At 29.5% G+C, this 23,423-nt stretch overlaps 1 protein-coding gene and 1 long non-coding RNA gene across 3 annotated transcripts; both read left to right on the forward strand.

The window, feature by feature from the left end:
• Nucleotides 1–330: 330 nt before the first annotated feature.
• FMA (basic helix-loop-helix (bHLH) DNA-binding superfamily protein) lies at nt 331–5,604 on the forward strand. Its single transcript, XM_090316961.1, has 5 exons — nt 331–474; nt 565–708; nt 2,257–2,853; nt 3,634–4,047; nt 5,447–5,604. The coding sequence occupies exons 2-5, from the start codon at nt 667–669 to the stop codon at nt 5,534–5,536; spliced, it is 1,143 nt and encodes a 380-aa protein (XP_090173087.1). The 5' UTR covers nt 331–474; nt 565–666; the 3' UTR covers nt 5,537–5,604.
• A 7,273-nt stretch (nt 5,605–12,877) lies between these two features.
• Nucleotides 12,878–16,171, forward strand: LOC120077883 (uncharacterized). Of its 2 annotated transcripts, XR_005481863.2 has the most exons (6): nt 12,892–13,326; nt 13,753–13,848; nt 14,684–14,768; nt 14,984–15,051; nt 15,372–15,496; nt 15,878–16,171. It is a non-coding gene; the product is annotated as an uncharacterized LOC120077883 (long non-coding RNA). The 2 variants fall into 2 exon arrangements; XR_005481860.2 differs by lacking the exon at nt 14,984–15,051 and having other exon boundaries at nt 12,878–13,326.
• The last annotated feature ends 7,252 nt before the right edge of the window (nt 16,172–23,423 follow it).

Raw genomic sequence — 23,423 nt, forward strand, 5'->3', positions numbered from 1 at the left:
CTATAAGTATCTATTGATGAAAAAAACGAATAGAAATTTATCATTGATAGTATGTGATAGATGCTGATAAAAGTCAATCAGTGTTAATAAGTATTTTTTTTAAAATAAAATAAAATTCATACATTTAAAAATAGATAGACTAAAGTAGAAAATGATGATAGATTGGAGATATATATGTAGATAATAATCAAGATTGAAGAAGATGAAAATTGAAAAAGAAGGATGGTGGCTCTTCATAATAAGGTTCATGAAAAGTGAAGAGCGTTGTTAAGCCTTATGAGTGTGACACACATTAATAAAAGGAGGTGAAAATGTGAGCTGAATTTAAAACTTTCAAGTTCCAAACTTTCACTTTATTATTTATCCCCTCAGGCTCCTCCTCTCTTCTTTCTAATTATTTCTATAAAACCCTCCACCATTTACAAAATTTCCACCTGCCCCCCCTTCTGAATTCCCCACCCACTTTGTTGCCTGGTGGGTTTTTCTCTTTTTTCTTTTTTTCTTTTTTGTTTTTTAAAATTAAATTATAATAATTACAATTATTTTTTATGGCTTGTTTTTCAGGTGGGGGAAAAAAGTTAGGAGGAAAGTGAAAATTGTCTTGAGGTGAAAAAGAGCATAGAAATTGAGTTGGTTCGATTAAAGTTTGGTGTGTTGTATGCATATATGCATATAGTAAACCCAATGGAGAAAGACGATAACTACTCGGTAACTATACCCTTCTTTTCCTTCTATATTCTCTTTTCAATTCCTCACTTTTTTTTCTCTTTAATGGAGTTTTTATACTATGTTATGTAGTTTTTGTATTACCTACGTTTATTTTAATTTTTGTACTTTTGGCTTCTGTTCGTTTTAATTTATGTATTTTCAAAATGATTGTTTCTTTTGAATCATCGGTGAGGTATTTATCATCTCTTTTATTTAAATAATCTTATTCATTTGAGTTTCTTGCATCTGGAAAATCTTCATTGTAGTAGACTTTCGAAAAAGTGACTCTTTTGATCCTTTTATCTCTTTTTATTTATGGTTTATCATAATTTTATATTAGTTTTTTTTTTCAAGTAAATTTTACATATTAAAATTTTACAAATATGGACCAAATTTTTTTTTTTATTAAAAAAATTAGAAATAAAAACAAATATTTTAAAAGTAAATAAACTAAAATTAACAAAATATCACATTTTCGTATCTCTCTATTTGTAGATTGTAATTGTGTACCCTTATTTTTATTATATTATATATTTTTGAGAAAATTGTAATCTACTCTCCAAAAAATTTTTAATTGTATTAATTTTAACTCTGTCGTAAGTGGATTAATTAACATCATTCTTCAAACTTATTTTGAAAAATATCATGAAAAATATATAATTGTTTCAAATTATTCTTTTCAATTGTGAATCAATTTAGACTATTTATTAAAATTACATTTAAAAATCATCAATGTATTTAATTCTTGCAAGTGAGTAGATTTCTTCAAATATTGAATTAATAAAATGGAGGATTATAATTGATGTAAAGACAATTTTCAAAGAAAATCTTAATTGAAAGTCTAAATTGATTCATTTATGAAAATTTAGAAGTTAAATTGATAAAGTTATAAGTTCAATATGATGTTTATCCAAACATAAACTAATGAAGAGTACAAATTACTACACTTACGAAAGTTTAAGGTTTAAATTAATATAACTATCAAGTTTCAAGGATTTAAATTGATATTTTTCCATTGTTTTTTTAAAGGATGATTGTTTTAATTAGTAAATTGCTAAAAATATTTTTAAGTATAGAAAAATGTAGACTGTGATAGATATCTATCACACCTCGATATGTCTATCGCAACCTATCACGATTTATCTGTAATAGATATTATGTTTGGTTATATTTATAAATAATTTACTCATTTTTCTAAATTTGAAAAATACTCTTCTTTTTTTTTTTTAAATTTAACAAGGCGGGAGGTAAGGTTTCGAAACCCAAGAATCTTCTTCGATTCTAACTTTTTTCTAACATATTTTTATATATAAAAAAAGATTTTTTTTTTTTATATATATAAATATATTATTACAACAAACAACAAAATCTTACATAAATATTTCTATTTTCTCTAAGAATTTCAATCCAGCCATAAAAAAAATATAGTTAGTGGTCCCACGTAACAAACAATAATAAAAATATCAATTATGATTTTTTCTTATTTTTCTTATTTTTCCCCTCTAAATCCCACAATTTTAATTTGAAGCATATTATATTTTTCCACAGAACGAAGCTGCTATGCCTCCAAGTTTCTCCAGCCACCAAGATCTCTACAATAACCAAGACCAGTTCATGAGGTCTCGCCCTTTCGAAGCCTCCGCAGACAACACCACCGGAATCCTCACCTACTTTCCGGCTAACCCTCCGCCGCTGCAGCCAATAACCTCTCCGGACAAGCTCAGCTTTGCCGAGGTTATGCAGTTTGCCGACTTCGGTCCGAAGCTCAGTCTCAACCGGTTCGACGATGATGACGAACCGCCAGGTATCGACCCGGTCTATTTCCTGAAGTTCCCGGTTTTAAATAATGAGAGGGCGGAGGAGACGGCGGTAGCTGGAGAGGAGGAAGCGGCGGAGATGGAAGGGAGATTAATTGTAGGGGAATTAGAAGAGGAGGAGAATTTTAGGAATAATAATAATAATAATAATAATAATAATAATAATAATAATGGTAATAAAAGGAAAAGAGGACGGACGGTGAAGACAAGTGAAGAAGTGGAGAGCCAAAGGATGACACATATTGCGGTTGAGAGAAATCGAAGGAAGCAAATGAATGAACATCTTCGAGTTTTGCGCTCTCTCATGCCTGGTTCTTACGTTCAAAGGGTATGTTTCTTTTTCCTTTTTTTCCTTTTTTTTTAAAAAAATTTGAAAAAAGAAAAAAGAAAACATGTCATTTTCTAATTGCATTTTCTTTATAAAAAAAAAAAAAAAAAAAAAAAAAATCTAATTTTCCATGCTTGAGTGAGAGAGATTGTTGAGAGAATTAAAAAAAAAACCCATTTGTGATTTTGTTTTGAAAAAAAAATTATGTTTACTTTTCCTGATGAGTTTCTTATAGGTATTTTCAAAGTTCAAATCAGATTCTGAAAACAAAGAGAATTTTTTTAACATGTGTTTGAAAACCATTTTTTTAGTTTTCAAATTTTAACATGATTTTTTAAAACATTTGCAAGAAGTTCCAAGAATTTTGGTTGAGAAAGGTATTTATATAGGATTAATTTTCAAAAATTTAAAATAAAAAACTAAGAGGTTATCAAGCCTAAAAAATTGCTTTTAAAGAATTTTTCTGTTAATTTTTTAAATTAAATCTCTAAAATAGAAAATCATTTAAAGAAAACTAATGAGAAAACAAATATAATCTTTTAATAAATTTTTTAATTGAATAATCCATTTGATGTTTTAATAATTTTAACCAGTTTGAATGATGTTTATGTTGATTTAGAGAGAAAATTTCTTTTAACTGAAATTCTTGAAGAACCCAATTTTTTTTTTTTTATAAAAAAAAAACTTTTAAATTTAAAACGTTTTTTTTTAAAGAGTGTGTTAAAGTTAATTACAAACCAAAGCCCATTAAATTAATTAAATTAAATTTACAAACTGTAGGGAGATCAAGCTTCCATAATAGGCGGAGCAATCGAGTTCGTAAGAGAGCTAGAGCAACTCCTGCAATGTCTAGAATCCCAAAAACGACGTCGTCTCTTAGGAGAACCACCACTAGTGCAGGCCGCGGACGCACCGCCGCCGCAGCAACCGCCATTTCTGGCACCGGGAGCAGGTAATTTTCCAGGTCATCAAAACGACGGGCAAATATTCGAAACGACAGCGGAAAGCAAATCGTGCCTTGCTGACGTGGAAGTGAAAGTAGTAGGGTTTGACGCTATGATAAAAATCCTGTCAAGAAGACGACCGGGACAGCTCATCAAAGCCATCGCTGCTCTCGAAGATCTTCAACTAAATATTCTTCACACAAATATCACCACCATTGAACAGACTGTTCTTTATTCTTTCAACGTCAAGGTTAGAACAATAATCTTTTTTTTTTTTTTCACTCGTTTTTAATTTGATTTAGTTTTTCAAAATTTTATTTTTTTCCCCCTTTGATTAATACTTTCGTTTTATAATCATTTGAATTTTTAAATTACACTTATAAACCTAGTGTTTATGCCTTGTTATCCATTTTCTCCCATTGTTTTTAAAAACCAAGCTATTGAATAAATAGTTAACTAATCAAACTTGTTTGTTAAGGTCCATTCAATTGTTTTTGGTTTTTAAAAATTAAGTTTATTTCTACCCCATATTTCTTACAATATTTTACATCTTTATTAAGTATAATGATTGAATTCTTAGCCAAATTACAAAAATAAAAAAAGTTTTAAAAGTTACTCTTTTAGTTTTCAAATTTTGACTTGATTTTTTAAATCATTGGTAAAAAGTAGATAATGAAGGAAGAAATTTGAAAGTGAAAGTAGTGTATATAGGCTTATTTCTCAAAAACAAAAACAAAAAGACAATAGGGTTATCAAACAGGACATTAGTTTTCAAATTTATGGTTTAGATTTTGAAAACATCTAGTATATAACTAATAAAAAAAAATAATAAGTGATGGTGGTGTTTAAAAACTTAAGATGTGTTTTGTTTAAATTTTCAAAACTAAATTTTCAAGTGGTTAGTTTTGAAAATAAGTTATTTTGAAAAAAGAGAAGATTTTGACAATTACTCATAATAGTTTTTGAAATATTTCGAAAATATATTTTAAACGATTATTTTATCAAAAGAATTTATATAAAAATGATAATCCAAACATGTCCTTAGTTTACAAAAATTAAAAATGAAATCGAATAGTTATTAAACAGAAGCAACGTTTTTATAGAAGTTTATTTTGTTTTAAATAAGGAAAAGTTCTTTATCAATCCCCCCACCCCCAAAAAAAAGCTCAATTTTTTTTTTATTCTTTTACATCACTTCTTTGATTAAACATCTTATTAATTGTTTTTTCAATGTCGAGCCTGCAAAAACATTAAAATAATAATAATAATAAATAAATAAATAAATAAAAGGCAATGCTTCTTTTTTTTTTTTAATGTAAAAATATAATAAGAGAATTGTCATATGACACATGTACATCGATGGTAGTTCAGGCTACACTCAAATATTTTTTTTAAAAAATTTGTTCTTATTTGTTGATGTGACATTTCATATACATTTTTAGAACTGAAAACATTTTCTATATGATTGAATGAATTTGTCCAATCCATATTTTAATTTGTAACTAATTGATAGAATATACAGTTTTGGTATTAATTAAAAAACAAAGTGTAAAGGAAATTAAAAGGAATGGGGATTTATATCAATTCAAATAATAGTGTGGATTTTTTATAATTATAAAATGATTTATTTTGATTATGATAATTGACAGATAGCAAATGAGTCAAGATTCACAGCTGAAGATATAGCAAGTTCAGTTCAGCAGATATTCGGTTTTATTCATGCGAACACCGGCATGTGATGCAATAAATTGAACTCATACATAATCTCTATATATTTGTATTATTAATATTACTTCACAACTTTCACAAATTTTTTTTTGCTTTTCTCTATTGTTGTTTCATTTTTAGTTATTACTTATATTAATAATATATATATATACTCATGAATTAAAAAATTGTATTTTAAATTATTAAGTCCCTGTTTGATAAGCATTGAATTTTTTGTTTTTATTTTTTAAAATTAAGCCTATGAACATTATGTTTGCTAGAGTACGAACAAAATCCCACCTTGATTAAAGAAGAAAATGATTATGGGTATATAAATGAGCAGATTTATCTTCATTCATATAAGATCTTTTGTGGTGGTACAAAAGTAAAGCCATGAAGATTTATGTCCAAAATGGATAAATATCATATTGTTGTGGAGGTCCATTGTTTTTAATAATTTCTACCTCCAAATTTTTCTATTTGTTATCTACTTTTATCAATAGTTTAAAATTTGGTTAAGAATTCAATAATTAATTGACACAAAAACAATATAGACGCAAATAGTAAAGTAAAAGCTCTTCAAATATAATAAATAAATAAAGTAGAAGCTCCTACTAATTGGCCACACTAATTAATGTGTATCATGTGAAACTATGTTCGATTTGATGTCATGAAGTTCTTTTAGTTAATTATTTCAACTGAAAAACCTTAGGTCTTTCCTTTATTTTGTACGTACACGATAAGTCAGTTTTCTACTTTTTGATCTCAAGTGTAGTAATAACTGTTTTATTTTTTTTAAGTATATTTATGTTGACTAAAAAGTTATGATTAAAATAATGTAAATAACAAAAATTAAGAGAATTATCGTATTATTGAAATATTATGCACATATATATAATGATAGTTATATGTGTTTTTTCTAGAGCAATTATATGTGCTTTTAATAATACATATATAAATTACTATATAATTCCACTTAAAAATTTAGGGTATGTTTGGAATATATTTCCAAGTGTTTAATTTAAAAAATAAGTTATTTTTGAAAGAAATTCAAGTATTTGACAATCATTCAAAATAACTTTTCAATTGTATTTTAATTAGTTTTTTATAAAAAAAAAAAAAAATGTTTAAATAAAAATGAGGTTTTTGAAACATTTTTTTCTCAAATCAATCCAATTGAACTCTAGTGTATTATACCCAAAAGTGATTTTCGTACACATATATGTTAGAAAGGAAAAATATTTATATAAATCATTTGGAACCTAACTCACGGAATAAAACACATATTATTATTATAAAGATCAATTGTTTGATTTTCTACTCGAGATTTGTCGGAAAAAATACATATAAATGAGAATTTTTTAAATGAGATAATTAGAAATGAAATGTACATTTTCTTAGAAGTTAGAAATATACGTATTTTTAACATCTACACGAATACATAATATCTATGAAGCACAGATATTTCATGTGGGGCAAAGAATCAGTATCAGATACGTATCGGATATCGATACTTCTCATATACGTATCTGACACGTGATTTGATGTATCTGTTTCTATGCATACCTTTTTTTAAAGAAAAAAGACAAGCAACTCATCTAATCTTTCTCAATCTAAAACTAGACAACTTATTTAAAAAGCTCACTACTTGAGTCCAAAACTAAAAGGAAAAATTAAATAAATAACGGACCAAACCCTAAACTAGAATCGGCTAATCTCCATCTTCACATTTGAGTCTCTACAAAGTCCACCAAAATATAAACCATTTGGATATCTTCAACAGTTCAATGAAGAAATTATTCGTTTATTTTCATACTTCTACCTCAAATCTTCTTCTTCTTCTTCTTTGAAATATGAGTAATTTTTCTATTGCATTTTATTAACTATTATACTTCAACATCTTAGATGTTATTTTCTATTTTGTGCTATTGTTATTAACTTGTATGCTAAATTCATTTATATCCTAGATTTTTTTAAAAGAAAAAAAATGTATCTTCAACGTATCAGTATACTCATTTTTTAGAAATATATATATAAAAAATGATGCATCCTTAAATGTATCCGTATTTTAATTTTTTAGAAATTGACGAATCGTCGTATCTGTATCATATAGTCGTGCTTCAGAGCATAATATTCATTTGATACTACTATATATTTGCACGAATCAAATAAATTAGGAACCGACAATTTAAAAATTATTGTTGAAAGATGTTAAATAAGTGGAAGTTTTTTTTTTTTTTTTTTGGTCATATATACAGCATATCTTATAATGTCTAAAATTTGGATTATTCAAGGGACCAAAACAATCAAATTGACATTTTTTGTCTCTTTAGTTAAAAACAAAAGGAAAATTAAATACATATGGGCCTTGGTCCAATTAATACATATTTAGATAAAGACATTACAAATATACATGTTCCAAAGTCAAACCTTATAATAGAGAGGAGATGATGCAATCTAATTATGACCTATGTGTGACTTCCTAGTCAAAAGTCTTAAAACTAGTCAACTCTCTTTCTCTTTCTCTCTGCTACAATAATACAAAATAGTTATTAAAAAGAGATTCATTTGAATTTATAAATATACCATCCTCGCCAACACGAAGGTAGCTCAATTTATAAGTATATGTTTTATAAATGAAACAATGAAATGAAGGAAGAGACAATTATTGTCCCTCTCGAATGGTTTTAGATCAAGAAAATTGTATAAACCGCAGGTGCGTTTTAAATGTATTTTTAAGTATTTAATTTAAAAAATAAGTTATTTTAGAAAAAAAATTGATGTGATTGCTCAAAATAGTTTTTAAAGTGTATTTTCAACCATTTTTGTCAAAAGTGTTTAAATAAAAATGAGTTTTTTGAAAAATACTTTTTCTTAAGCAATCCCAACGGGTTCAATATCAAGATTTTCATGATTTCTTTATCTCTTTAGGTTTTTAAAATGTAAAATATTATAATATAAAGATGTTTAAATTTACATTATTTACTCATCTTATGAAATTATGAAAAGTTGACAAATAGTTACATTAGTTTTCAAATGAAATCTAGTAACATTGCAAGAATTTGAATTTATAATAGTTCTATCATCTATATATATCTCAAATAATAAAAGTCAAATATGGGTTTGATAATGGAATACAATGAAACAAAAAAGGCAATAGGAGATCATTATTGTTTCTTAATATTTTTCCTAGATCAAGAAAATGGTATAACATCAAATTTTCATGTTTTCTTGTCAATTTTATCTCTCTATATTTTTAAAATGAAAATTATTATAATATAAAAAAGTTTAATTGTGCATTATTTACTCCTTATAGAAATGTATAGTTTGGCCCCATAACTCAATATATACTTATTTCACACAACAAGTTTGTTGAGAACTTAAAAATAACTTTCGGTTCATAAATTTTCATAGAAATAACAATTTAGTCCCTAAATTTTGATTTGTAACGATTTAGTCCCTCTATTTTCAATTTTGTAATAATTTAGTTCTTAAATTTTACAATGTAACAACTTAGTCATTATAATTTAGAATTTGCAATGATTTAGTCCATATTGTAAAAATTAATGTTAAGGTTTAATGAGATTTTATGCATAAATAAACTATTAAACTAATTAGGGACTCAAAATTTTTACACATAAAAAGTCTACATCATAAATTATTAAAAATTCATATAAAATTTTGATGAATTTTTTTATATTAGGAACTAAATTGTTACAATTTTGAAAATACAATGACTAAATTGTTACATACTAAAGTTCAATGACTAAATTGTTATAAAATTGATAGTACATGGACTAAATTGTCACAAACTAAAGTTCAAGGATTAAATAGTTACTTTCATAAAAATTTAAGGACCAAAAGTATTTTTTAACCTTGTTTAGATATATGGTTTTCAAATTAGCTTAGGCAATTTAAATTTTATACCACCAAAACTAAATTTAACAAATTATAGAGCTAAAAGCCTAAAACCCAAAACAAGGGAAAAATGAAAGGAGTAGAAATTGAAAATAATATATATATATATATATCGGTTAAAAATCACTTTTAGTCCCTAAACTTTTATAGAAGTAACGATTTGATCCCTAACTTTGGTTTATAACAATTTAGTCCTTATACTTTAAATTTTGTAACAATTTAATCTTCGAACTTTACTATGAAATAATTTAGTCCTTATACTTTAAAATTTGTAACATTTTAATTATTATTGTAGAAATTAATGATAAGATTTAATGAGATTTTATGCATAAATAAACCGTTAAAGTTGAATAGAGATTCAATATTTTTGCAAAATATAAAGTCTACATCACGAATTTTGATTAAATTTTTACATGAGAGACTAAATTGTTACAATTTTTAAAGTACAAAAACTAAATTATTATATATTAAAATTTAGGGACCAAATCGTTATAAAATTGAAAATACATTAATTAAATCATTACAAACCAATATTCAGGAACTAAATTGTTATTCTAAAAAAAATTCAAAGATGAAAAGTGATTGTTAACCTCTCTTCTACGTGTGTGTATATAGAGAGATTATTCTTCAATTTATTTTATTAATATTATTTTATGGGGATGTGTGGAAAGAAAAAAAATAGAAGTTTGACATTGGTGGTTGGCAGGATGAGTTTGAAAGTCAACGCCATTCTCTTGTCAAGATTGTCCTGAAGTCGTTGACCTGTCAGGAAAATTAAAAGTATTTTTTGGTGCTTTCTTCTTTTTTTTTTTTTGGTTGGCGGTGGCGGTGGGGTGGTGGGTCCGGCGGTGGGGGCGGCGGGTCCTCCGTGAGAGGGAAAGTCTCTAAGCATTTTTTCCGATTGGATCTGAGACTAAAGGCTATGTCGCACCCTACAGGCTCTGTGATGCCAAAATGCTTGTGGGGACTGCAATTTACGTGTTTCAATTGCCTTTTTTTTTCTCCTTCTCCTATTCTATTATTTTTTTTTTAAAAAAGGAAAATGTTATTTTTGTGCCCAAATTTAAATAATGTATCAATTTTAGCTCTAGATTTTATCAAAATAGATCATCTTAATTTGAATCTCGATATTGATAATATAATGGTACATTTTGAATATTAAATTTTGATAATTGCTTTAATATCAATATTTTATGAGACTTTCATTTGAAATGGTAAAAATTGCAATGGTTATTTAAGGTTGTGATGGTTAAAAATGGGATAATTTTGTATTCTTAAAATGTATTTTAAATAATTATGTTTTTCATTATTTTCACATAAATAATTAAATACAGATGTTGACTAAGAGATCTACGTACTTAGCAAAATTTTCAAATTTTCATCCTTAAACTTTGTCATACATTTTGTCTAACTTTTGATCCTAAACTTTCAATTTTATTAAATTAGGCCCTAAATTTAGTTAAATGTTTCCATTCCAAATTTTCATTTAATTTCACCCTAATCACCACTCATTTATTTTATTTTTCTTTAAATAATATGAACATCTCCAAATCTACTAGCTAGTTTCAATAGCATATCAAATCTTGCCTTAATAAAACCTTGATTATTGAACAATCAAACTTCCCAAAAATACAAAATTTTAACATAACCCGTCAAGTTAGTTGTATTTCTCTAAAATCTTATCAATCTGAAACCATATATACATATGTTTTATAATTCATTGAAATCATATGTAGATACCCTTTTAACAAAGTTTGAAAATAAAAACATAACCATATGGTTGTAAAAATTGCAATACTAAAATTTCAAGTTTAAAATTAAGAGTGGAACATTTTATCTAAATTTTAGATCGCAAAACTAACAAAAAGATCCAAACCCATTTATAGAATGCATATATGCTTATTTATTTATTTATTTTTATTATTATTATTTGAATGTGAAGAGTCAAGAGTGACAATTCAATCTTCTTTGGAATAAAATAGTAATGGTAAAATTGATGGTACAAATTTGGCATCCCATGCACAAACCCTATATTAGAAGGATTCCCATGAAGCTTTTAATTAAGTTGGAAAAAAAAAAAGAGACCAAATTCATTCACATGAGAATTACAAATTTGTTATAGAAAAGTTAAAAGTTGATTATATACACATTGATTGAATTTATACAAAAGATAGAGAAAAAAGGCTACCCAATGATACTAAAATATCTAATGTATTGAATTACTAAAGGAGCATAGTTGAAAGTACATCTTGATTTTTTTTTTTTTTTTTTTTTTTTTTTTTTTGTATTTGCATATTAGAATAAGATGTCATAAAGTAGTGCGTTGTAGAAGAACCACTGATTTGAAAGTAATTACAGGTGACCTCAGTACTAATTGTTAGTGCTGGTTACTCCCCTAGATTAATACAACTACCAATTTCAAGCTTGCACTTGCCAAGAAATGGATTCAAATCAAGAAAAGAATGTCCAAAACTGATGAAGAGAACTTCAGAATTAAAATACAGATTTTCGATTGATCTTATAGATATGGAGAAAACTATCAAAATAGTGAATCTCATTTAAAATTCAAACGATTTATTTTTTTTAATAAATCGGGTTAAAAAATCGGATAAGTAACTTTTTTTTTCGTGTTGCACTATTACCATAAATTTGATCAATAGATATGAATTTTTATAAGGTAATACACCATTGGATGTCAAAATTGTCAAGAGTTCCAAACACTAGGTGTAAACGGTGCAGGTGATAAACGTTGAAGCTTAAGTAATGTGATTTTTCCCCTTTTTTGTTTAACTTGAAAGAAAACCAAAATAAAAAATTCGAATTAAATATATGACAAATATTTTAGTAGTTCAACTGAAAAAAAATTGTACCAATAATCCTAAGGTTAAAGGTTTGATTTGTCAAGACCTATGACAAAGCGATCAATCGATGAGTCAGCCATGGTTGACCTTGACGTGGTATGTGATGTAGCGTTCCTCACCTGACCCTTTTCCTCACTCTATTCTGTTATTATATCAAACCTATTATTACTCTACACGTGTGGTATCTGTAATAATATTGATTCCCTTTACGTGTATATATTTCCCCCTACGGGTAATACAAAATAGAAAACAAAATACAAAACATTATTTTAAGCAATCTATCGTCTTCTTCCTTTCCTCTATTTCTCTTTAGTTATTTGCAAATATCAACATGGTATTAGAGCCACAATGGCAACCCAGCCATCGATCCACCACAAGAATTTTGGACTTTAATGTCGATTGGAAAAAGTGAAATCGGATGTATAATGTCGGTTTTTAAAAAAACAGACCTTTAATGTCGGGTTTAAACCGACATTGAAGATAGGTTTTAATGTTAGTTTAAAACCGACATTGAAGATAGGCTTTAATGTCGGTTTAAAACCGACATTAAAGGTCTAAATTTATTTTTTTTTCTTACTTTATTAAAAAATATCTCTTTCATTTCAACCAAACCTTCTTTCTACTTTCACTATCTCTTACCAAACCCTTTCTTCTCCTTGGTCGTGTGAATCACTAAAGTTGTCATTGTTCCGATCGTTGTCATCACTGGCGTTGTTTGGGTCTCTATTGTCATCGGTGGTTGGTCTCGGTCATTCAATCGTTGTCGTGGGTCTCTGTCGTCTTCAACAACGTTGCCTGATCGTTATCGTGGTCTCTGTCACCGACGTTGGTTGGATATGTAGATTTGGGTCACCGACATGATGGAGTTCGTCGTCCGTAGAGTCCGTAGATTCCATCATGTTGGTGGGTCGCCGTCCATAGATCTATAGATCTCTTCTCGCCGTCTGTTCGTTCAACTTTTCCAATTAAGCTTTTCCGATCCAGTGGGTCTGTAGATTCCGTAGATTCAGAGCTATCTCCCATTCTCTCTTTAGTCATACTCAGTGAGTTATTAGATTACTTTTTCACTATTTGCTTGTCCTTTCCCTGTGTTGTATTTTTTTTTTTTTTTTTTTTTTTTAAGATTTTCGTTTTGGTTGATTGCGAAAAATGGATTGAAAATTGAAATTTGTTGATTAAGGTGTTTGTTTGTTGGGTTTCTAATGTCGTGATAATCTAATTTGTTGATTAAGGTGTTTGTTTGTTGAAAACTGAAATTTGTTGATGTCATTTCCATCTCTGATTTCGGTTCTCTCTAAGATTCTGACTGCTACTAAAGTTGCTATGATCACCAAGTATCACAAAGTCTACAAGATATATAAAATTTGATATCTTATTTTGTCTATATGGCCAATTCTTTTGTTTTCCATTTTGAAAAATAACTTTTTATGTCTATGGTGATCTCATTTTGTTGAGCTTCTGAATTCTAGGATCATAAGATTTCAAGGCATGAGCTGATAAAGAAAGTGAGGCAGATAACGGGGGACAAGTTGTTGATACATGTAATCAAATCATTCAGGACATAGGTATTCAATCCTTCTTTTTCCCTTATTCTTTTGCTTTGGAATTTTTTTATTATGTTCATAGAATATGAAAAGAAGGGTGTGATTTAATTTAGTTCTCTGCCAATGTAAATGATTGTTAGCTTAGGCATAAACTATAGAGTTATGTCCTTTTTGATTTGGTGTGAATATTGTTCACTTAGATAAAGAGAGGAAATTATTTGTATTGTAATGCAAAATATCTTGTTCACTTTCATATATAATAGCAAGAGGCTGTTCTAGAACTTTTGCATGTTTACCTGCTAAGCTATGTAGAATCTCTACTTTTGCTTATAGCAGTCTTCATCAATCACTTCTTCTTGACATATATATTTGATAATTCCTTGCTTTTTAGCCCCTAAAGTCCATCCTCTATTTCTTCCTTTTATAACTGTGAATTTTCAATTAGAAGCCCCGTAAGTAAAAGCTCTTTGTAGATTCCATGAATCATGAAAGAGGCTTTAAGTTAATGACTTGGCCATTTTAAAAGATACAACTACAAGGTGAATTTCCTGCCATGAATTACCAAATGACTCTATTATTCAAGGTATATTATAAGCATCCTCTCATCTTCTCTTTTGCATATAATCTATTCATCAGTCATTACCATTAAAGTACTGAATGAGCTTTAACAATTGGACTTATTTTATAAAGTATTTTAACCAAACTTATTGGTTTTGAAACATTAGAGGCCTTCATAATAATTATTTACTTCAAAATGGAAAATCATTAGAATATTTGTGATATATCTCAGTTTTGTGTAAATTTATTATCTTTGAGTATTGACTTATTGTACATTATTTCATCCTTCAAATGTCAGGTCAGGTTTTAGACAATGACACACTTGTCGTGTCGCGTCGATCTCTGAATGAATAACCTATGAACAAAGCAAGAGCTAAGTGATGGTAAGGACTTTCAACTTATAGTGCATATTTTGAGATAATTAAACTAATATCATTGTCTTTCTCCATATGCATTTTTTTTTTTGTGATTCTACATTGGATCATCCTATTGCATTTTCCCTTTCTTTCTTTCTTTTTTTTAGTTTGCTTTGAGCTTATACTTGGAATTTAGTTTAGGGATTAATCTCTGCATTTTTCCTTTCTTTCTTTTTAAGAAGGTTGACAAGTGGAGAAACTGTATCTAACACAAAAGAGACTTCATAACAACATTAATAACAAGTACAAGGTAGTATTTATAAGAAGTTTATCTTAAAAGTCTATTTGTTCTAAAGTTTTGGATTTAGATTCACTGTTGGATTGTTGTGACTATCCTGCAGTTATGGTAGTCATAGCTTAGTTGTTTATGATTTCCATTGAGTGGTTTATGGTAGTGGAACTTCTTATGCATCATTTGGTAGTTTATGTTTATGCATTACTTGTCTACATGAATCCAATTGCATTAAGGTAGTTTGTACGTTATTAATACATTGTGGGTTAGGTTAATTCTTCATTATCATCGTCGAGTTTTTTGTTCTCTCTTGTTTAACATGCATTGCAAATTGGAAGGTGGAATGGTTCGAGAAGAACATTTTGAGGAGGGATTGTGCCTGAGATTGATACAAAGAAGGGAAAGGACTACCCTGTTGGCCCTATTCTTCTTGGATTCTTCATTTTTGTCGTCATTGGATCATGTGAGTTTTAGATTTTGGATGCTAGTTTCCTCATTTCCTCCTTCATATGATTATGCTTATGTTTTTGTGATATTTTGGATTTTTATTATGTGATTTGAGCTTCTGTGTGGTAGTTTATAACAAGAATATGATATCTCAGCATTCTTTGCAAATTCCCATGAATACTCAAAATAAAAATTTTTGAGAATTTATGTACATATGTATATGTGTGCAAAAATGTAATTGTTTAAATGTTGGTTGTTTAAATGATATCTCAACCTTCTGTGTGGTTGTTTAAATGTTGTCTTTCCATAGCTTCCTAGCTTGAATTTCATAAATTCTTTTGTGTGGGATAGTTAAATTCTTATTATATGTTGTTTGTCCATTTTTCTCTGCCTGCAGGAAGTCATGCTTTCGATTTGGATCAAATTTGTGGTAGATGGTGGAGAGAACATATCGAATGAGTACTTGAAAGACTATTTGGAAAACACTATATAATGGCAACAAGTTCTCTCTTTTTTTTATACACCAATAAAAGTTGTTTGGATCTAAAAAATGTTAATTTTGCCATGTAACCCTTATGAGTTTTGGTAATTTGTTGATTACCTTGGTTTTAGAGTTAAATTATCATCCAATTCCTCTTTTGTGACTTATTATTATGGATTTGTGAAAGCAATTAAGAATTTATTTTGTACATGTTCAAGTTGATTACCTTGGTTTTAGGGACACGTTGTTTTTAACTTTTTGACCGACATTAAAAAGGGATTGGACAATGGCATTTAAAAAATGGAAAATAATTGAAAAAAGGACTAATTATGGGCTTTAATGTTGATTTAAAACTGATATTAAAGACCATTTATAACACGATCTTCAATGTAGGTTGTCAACCGATATTAAAACCTTTTATTGTCAGTTTTAAACCAACAATAAAGCCCATAATTCTTATAATGATCTTTTCAAGCTCCAGCCATGGCAATCCATCTGGATCTCCCCCAAAACCAACTGCTCAACCAAGTTACATCCATCAAAATAGATCGAATAATTTCCTACTCTGGCAAAACCTAACCTGGCCAATTTTAAGGAATTATTACATTGAAGGCTACCTAACCGGTGAGAAAGTTTGCCAAAAAAAAATTATGTGCAAATTGACTGAAGCAGACAAAGAAACCACAATGACTGGTGAAGAAACCAACATTGGTACGATAGCTTCGAAGGAGCAATTAACTCCAAATCCGGAATAGGAAACGTGGGTAGCTGTAGATCACCTTCTCCTTGGTTGGTTATACAACTCAATGTCACCTAAAATTGCAACTCAGGTAATGGGATATCAATCCTCAAAAAACCTCTAGGATGTTGTTCAGTAACTCTTTGGTGTCCAATCTAATGCTAAAATAGATTATCTAAAACGACTCTTCCAGCAGATAGGGAAAGGATTGCTCAAGATGAAAGAATATCTGACCACCATAAAGAAATACGCTGACAGTCTTACAATTGCCGGTAATTTGGTATCAAATAACGATCTAATCTCTCAAGTGCTCTCAAGTCTTGATGAGGAATATAACCCAACGGTGGTTGTTGTTAAAAAAAAGTGTGGCATAACCTGGACTAATTTGCAATCTGATATCCTCTCATATGAGAAGCGGCTATAGTATCAAACGACCTTAAAATCAAGAGTAAGTACCTTATCATTATCCTCTACTAATGCTAATCAATCTCCATCTGTAAATTTTGTTGGGACTAATGTCCTAAATTTAGTGTATCTCATGGTTTGTAGTTTTGTTTACACAAAATATTTATCTAATAAAATCATAGGTATTTTATTTGACATTTGGATAACATTAATTCAATCCAAAAAATGAAGATCCAAGGTTATATGATGTCACTGGAACAGTATGTGGTTAACATACAGGTGGTTCATGTTCAAGTAATAACCTAAAAGGTCTACAGTAAATGGATGAAGTTTGGTGTCTTATCCTGGTAACATTACGGATACGACCCACTTTGTAATTGTTACATGAGATATAAGTGTTACAAACAATATGAATCATATCGTTCATATAAATGTTAGAGTTTATGCCCTAAATCTCATGTATCTTGTAGTTTGTAAAGAAAAATTACATATCTAATAAAATAAGAGATAGACCGCGAAATGAATAGTCTCTCTTAATAACATTGTTGTTAGAAGAGACTTACATTTCACTAGGATGACCATAAATGACTTGATCTTAGTCCGATGTGAGTTGTGAACTCCTGTCTATGAAGGCGATCCTTTGATTTGTATGAGCGAGAGTGGCCAGATTAGCCGACTCAACAAGCCTACTATTTTGGGGACTTGTCCGAGTAGCGAGCTGGGAATACAACTACACAAGATGGAACTCGCTCCTTCTCGTCTTTAGGGGAAGTAGATAAATTGCTCCCTCAATAGCTTATTTTGGGTCTTGAACATTGAGGTCTCAACCTCTCACTGCCTCAAAAGGTGTTAGTTTATAGTTGTACTATAAACTGTTTGTTCATTAGAGGGATCAGTGGTACTTAAGAAGTTAGATATAACTACAGGTAGAGATGTCCACGGGGCGGGGCGGAGCCAGGGATGCCATTCCTCATCCCCGTCCCCGCTCCCCATTTCATTCCCCATCCCCATGAAATTCCCCACAGGATCGGGGTGGGGATTCCCCGTGGGGAATTTTTCCCCGTTACGTTTTTTTTTTTTAAAAGCCAATTAATTTAAATCACTAATGTGACCAAGTTTTGATTAAATAATTAACTTTATCACTAAATTGTTTATTATGGTTAGTTTTATATGATAATTTGAATTTAAAGATAAATTGCTCAAATTTTGGCCTAAAAAAGCTAATTATTTTTTTTAGTAGAAAGAAATAAATATAAATCAAATTATTCACATATATAATCTAAATTTAAACAGATGCATTATCTTTTCTAATAAATAATCAAATATGAAATTTAAATGTAATATTTATATAATAATAATAATAACATAACATTAGATAACTATACTAAATAAATATATAAAAGCTAATCGGGGCGGGGACAGGGAACAGGGACGGGGAATGCATTCCCCATCCCCATCTCCGTTTAGCTCACGAGGAATTTTTTCCCCATTCCCCGCCTAATCGTGGAATTCCTTCCCCGTTCGGGGCGGGATCCCGTGGGGCCCTGTCCCCATGGAGAAATTGGACATCTCTAACTACAGGGGTAAAACGGTAATTTGATCCAGCTGTAGTTATGAGCGATTTGTGAAGAGTTGACTCCCTGTTGTTTGGTTATATCCGTAGACACAAAAATAATTCTACCGTGCGAATAGTACAACTATTAGTCTTTAGTGGAGTGACTGGTAGTTAATAAATATTGATTAATTGGATCAAAGGAGTTTAATCAATTAATCTTATATCATTGGAGCTTCTAATCTGTAGGTAAATAAAGTCCCCTTATTAGCTCACTAGAGGATAGTAATGAGGAATGATTTAAATTGTTCAAATCAAACGAGAGAACTTTATATTAATAAGATTAATATATAATGGTTAATTATAGATATAATCTATAATCCAAATTATGTAAGAGAGAGATATTTGAATAAGATTCAAATATTAGATTTCTATGAATTGGATTCATAAAGAGATGTATATATGTAAATATGTGATATTTATATGTTAACTAACTCCATAATAAATATGATTTAATATAGTTATTTAATTGATTAATTAATAGTTAATTAATTGATTAAGAAATTATGGAGATTTGAGGTTAGTATAAATATATGATATTTATGATAATTAATTAAATGTATATTAAATGGAATTTAATATATGGTTATTTAACTAATGTGCCAATTATTTAAATAAAGGTTATTTAATTAATTAACACTAAGGATATAAAGGAAAATACTTGGAGAAGGGGTTAACCCATCTTCATATAAATATATCCTTATAGCCCATTTAGTGGAGGATTTTCATTACACAAAAAGCCTAGCCTCCAAGCCTTCACCTTCTCTCTAAAAATTCTCTAACCTTTTCCCTCTCAAAAGTTCTTGGAGACCATTCTTTCAAGTTCTTTGAGATCCTAGAGAATGACAAGGTAACTTTGTTGGTAGTGTTCTTTTTCATTGGAGAAGTTCGAAATCGTTGATAACAGTGGAAGAGGAAAGCTAGAAAAATCAATAAAGGTAAGTTTAGATTTCTTCTCTTCTTCCTCCTTTCTAGCATGTTTATAGTTTTGTTTGAATGTTTATTCTACAAATTCATGTTTTATTTTACTGTTTTTGTTTCAATAAAAATTGAATGTCTAAATGCAAGGCGTTCACACGCTTCCGTGGGAATTCGATTCCTTCAATTGGTATCAGAGCCAATTCTTACAATTTTGATTTTCGATTTTTGGAAACAAAAAGTAGAGGTTTGTTTGTATACTATTTTCATGAGATGAGTATAGAAAATTTCATTTGGATATTTTTTGGCTTAATAGATTTTTTCGGTATTTGGCACATAGGCTCGTCTTACTTGATTTGATCATGTAAGGGCCTGTTGTTTTTGGACATTTTACTGTAAATCGAGTCTATAAGTTCATGTCATTCGTGGCAAAAATTTAATGTGAAAAGAACCTAGAAAACCAAAGGGGAAACAAGAGAAAACGGAGAGAAATAGTGTAGTTCGGTTTTTTAGGGACAACTTTCACTAATTTATAGATTATCGGAGTTCTAGTCGTTGGATTGTGTTGAAGTTTGGTCTGTATGTTCAAGACACCTAACGCCTTATTTTGAATGGCTGAATTGTTGTTTTGAGCTCTAGTGTATTCATCGTCTAAACAGAAGTGTTTTTTTTTCTGTTTTCTTTTAGAATTTTCTAAATTCTAAGGTGCTAAATATCGGTCTATTAATGCCTTTTACATAATTGAATGTGCATGAGATGTATGTTTAAATATATGTTTTGGTAATATGCATAATGTATGTCATATAGTTTTAAAATCCTACCTTAGGATAAACATGATCATGCATCATTATGGTTACATCATTAATATAAGCATGCTCATTCATTATAATATAATTGTTATATTGTTTGAATGCATGTTTTGAGCAAGCGTATTCATGCATCATAAATGGTATAATGTATGATGTAGAGAAATGAATATGTATGTTCATTTTTCATGTATGGTAATTATAAGCATTATAATTAGATGAAAAATGAACTTTGCATTGAGCATGACATTACTTAGATGAATATAACGTTATATTCAATCAAAGTCGTCATAATGCAAACGAAAAAAATATTTTGACAAATCCATTATTTTATAAAGGTTATAAGTTTATTGAATTAGATTAAAATCGATAATCAAAAGTTGCATGTAAACATAGGTCCAAATTAATTTTAAATGGTTTAAAATTAATTCACCTAGACTTATGTTAAATGAATTTCTAATGAGATTAGAAATAGGTTAATCTTTTAATTCTTTTTAATAGGATTAAAATGAACTTGGTTAAAAGATTAAATTTATAGAATAAATATCCATAAGGGACCTTTGTCTTAGGAACTTTCTGTCTAGGAAGGGGAATTTAAGCTGATGGTAATGGAACATCTCCACCTGGGAACCGATCTAGAAGGTGAATTGGAAAATATTTTATAAACATGCATTAAGTGATCAATTTTGTTAAAGAGTTTAATGAATGAGATCACATATTGTTAAAATGTTCAATATAGGTGTTATATTGAGCAAATGAATAATGACTTAGATTAATTGAATTAGTCAGATTTGCCAAGTATGGAACCCTAAAATTTTAGAATACTTGGTGTGAGGAAAAATATGTATACGATATGTCAATTTTTTCACTCAAGTTCTCCTTAAAAGTTCACACTGTGAGACTCATTCTTGGCCTCATGGCGCCTTAGGAACGTCCCCCTTCAAATGGTTTTTATATGGGTCAATATCAAAGTGTATGAAGAAAGTGTTTATAGTAAGTGGGAGAGAGTTGTGTGTTAACATGTCCTACGGTCTCCTTCATTGGTTTGTATCGTGAGACCTTCTTGCACAGTCTCATGGCGTCTTGGGAGCATCCCCCTTCGGATGGTTTGTGCATTATGTCAATATCAGGGCGAACTCCATAAATGTTTTCTAGATAGGATCACTTTAGTTTTTGTCTTAATCAGCTTTTCCCTTCAGTTGGCTCATTGGGATGTAATTCTATGGTCTAAAATGAAGGGTCACACTTATAAGAAATTGTTAAGCGAGTTAATGATTTCTTGACTAATCAATGGTGACTAATCATAATAGGAATAAGAGTTATTTTGGTGTGATGATTGGTGGAGAAGTGTCTTAATTCAGTGGAAGGGTGACTGACCACCCTTCGATGCCTTTTGTCCTAAACCACTGAAGCATCATTACAAAATGGAATAATGATTGGGGTTCATTATTAAGGTTTTGCTAAAATTGATTAGACTAAAATGAATTTTTTTCATAAGTGTCTAAAATGGGTAATTGTTTTGTATCAGCAAACATGTCTAGCGTTTCAATGAACATTCCTAAAACTAAAATGTTGACTGAATTCAATTATGTAACTTAGAAAGAATCGATTAAAACTATTTTTGTGCTAAACAACCTTAACTTCATCTTGACTGAGGAATGTCCTCCAATCCCAACCCTTGATGCAACACAAAGTGTTTGTGATGCATACGAAAGGTGGACGAAGGCCAATCTTGAGGCACGAGTTCACATTTTGACGAGCATACCTGATGTCTTGGCCAAAATATTTGATATCAAGGTCACAGCGCTTCAGATCATGTAATCAATGTGAGAATTGTTTGAGCGAATGTCCTCATAATTCAAGCAAGATGGGGTTGATATAGATGAAACCAGTAATGTCAACTCCTTATTTGAACTCCGGTCCATATTGAATGTCAAGGGACTAATAGAGGAAACAAAAGTTGCTAACTCTAGCAAAGTTTATCAAAGAGGTTTAACCTCGAAAGAAAAACTTAGAATTCATAATAAGGATGTTCAAGCTGATCACACTGCTCTCCAGCATAGGAAGAGATCTAATAACAGTAAATCTGATATACTTGTCCTAGAGTCGTGCTTAGTAGAGAATAATGGTTCTGAATGGATAGTTGATTTAGGGGCTACTAATCACTTTTGTTCTTCCCACTAGGAATTTGAGTCATAGAGACAATTGGAAGTTGGAGAGATGACTCTTTGATTCGGTACTGGTGAAGCTGTTCCAACTGTTGTCGTAGGCAGGCTTAAGTTACTCATGGACAAGAAACGATATATGTCATTAGATAACATATATGTAGTTCCTAATATGCAAAGAAATTTGATCTCTGTTTCTTGTTTGATCGAGCAAAATTATTCTCACTTCTTCTTTGGAAGTAAAGTGTTTATTTTTAATAATGGAATGGAAATAGGTATTTTTAATAATAGAATGGAAATAAGATTTGCTTCAACAGAAAGTAACTTATATGTACTAAGGCCGTTAGTTACAAAGGTTGTCCTAAATACTGAAATGTTCAGAATGACAACAACTGCGAAGAGACTAAGGATTTCTCCTAAAGAAAATTCCCACCTTTGGCATCTAAGGTTAGGTAACATTAATCTCAATATGATTGAAAGATTGGTGAAAAGTGAACTTCTAAATGGTTTAGAAGAAAACTCTTTACTTGTATGTGAGGCATGCCTTGAAGGCAAGATGATGAAATGACCTTTTACTGGAAAAGGTTATAGAGCCAAAGAGACCTTAGAGCTTATACATTCAGATCTCTATGGTCCAATGAATGTAAAAGCAAGAGGAGGGTATGAATATTTCATCCGGGTATCTTTACCTAATGCAACACAAGTCTAAAGCACTTAAAAAGTTCAAGAAATATATGACTGGGGTTAAAAACTTGTTAGGTAAAAAGGTAAAAACGCTATAATCTGATCGCAGTGGAGAGAATATAAACTTAAGATT

This window comes from Benincasa hispida, chromosome 1, assembly GCF_027475165.1.
Source record: "Benincasa hispida cultivar pf3 chromosome 1, pf3_genome.v1.1, whole genome shotgun sequence".
NCBI lineage: Eukaryota > Viridiplantae > Streptophyta > Magnoliopsida > Cucurbitales > Cucurbitaceae > Benincasa > Benincasa hispida.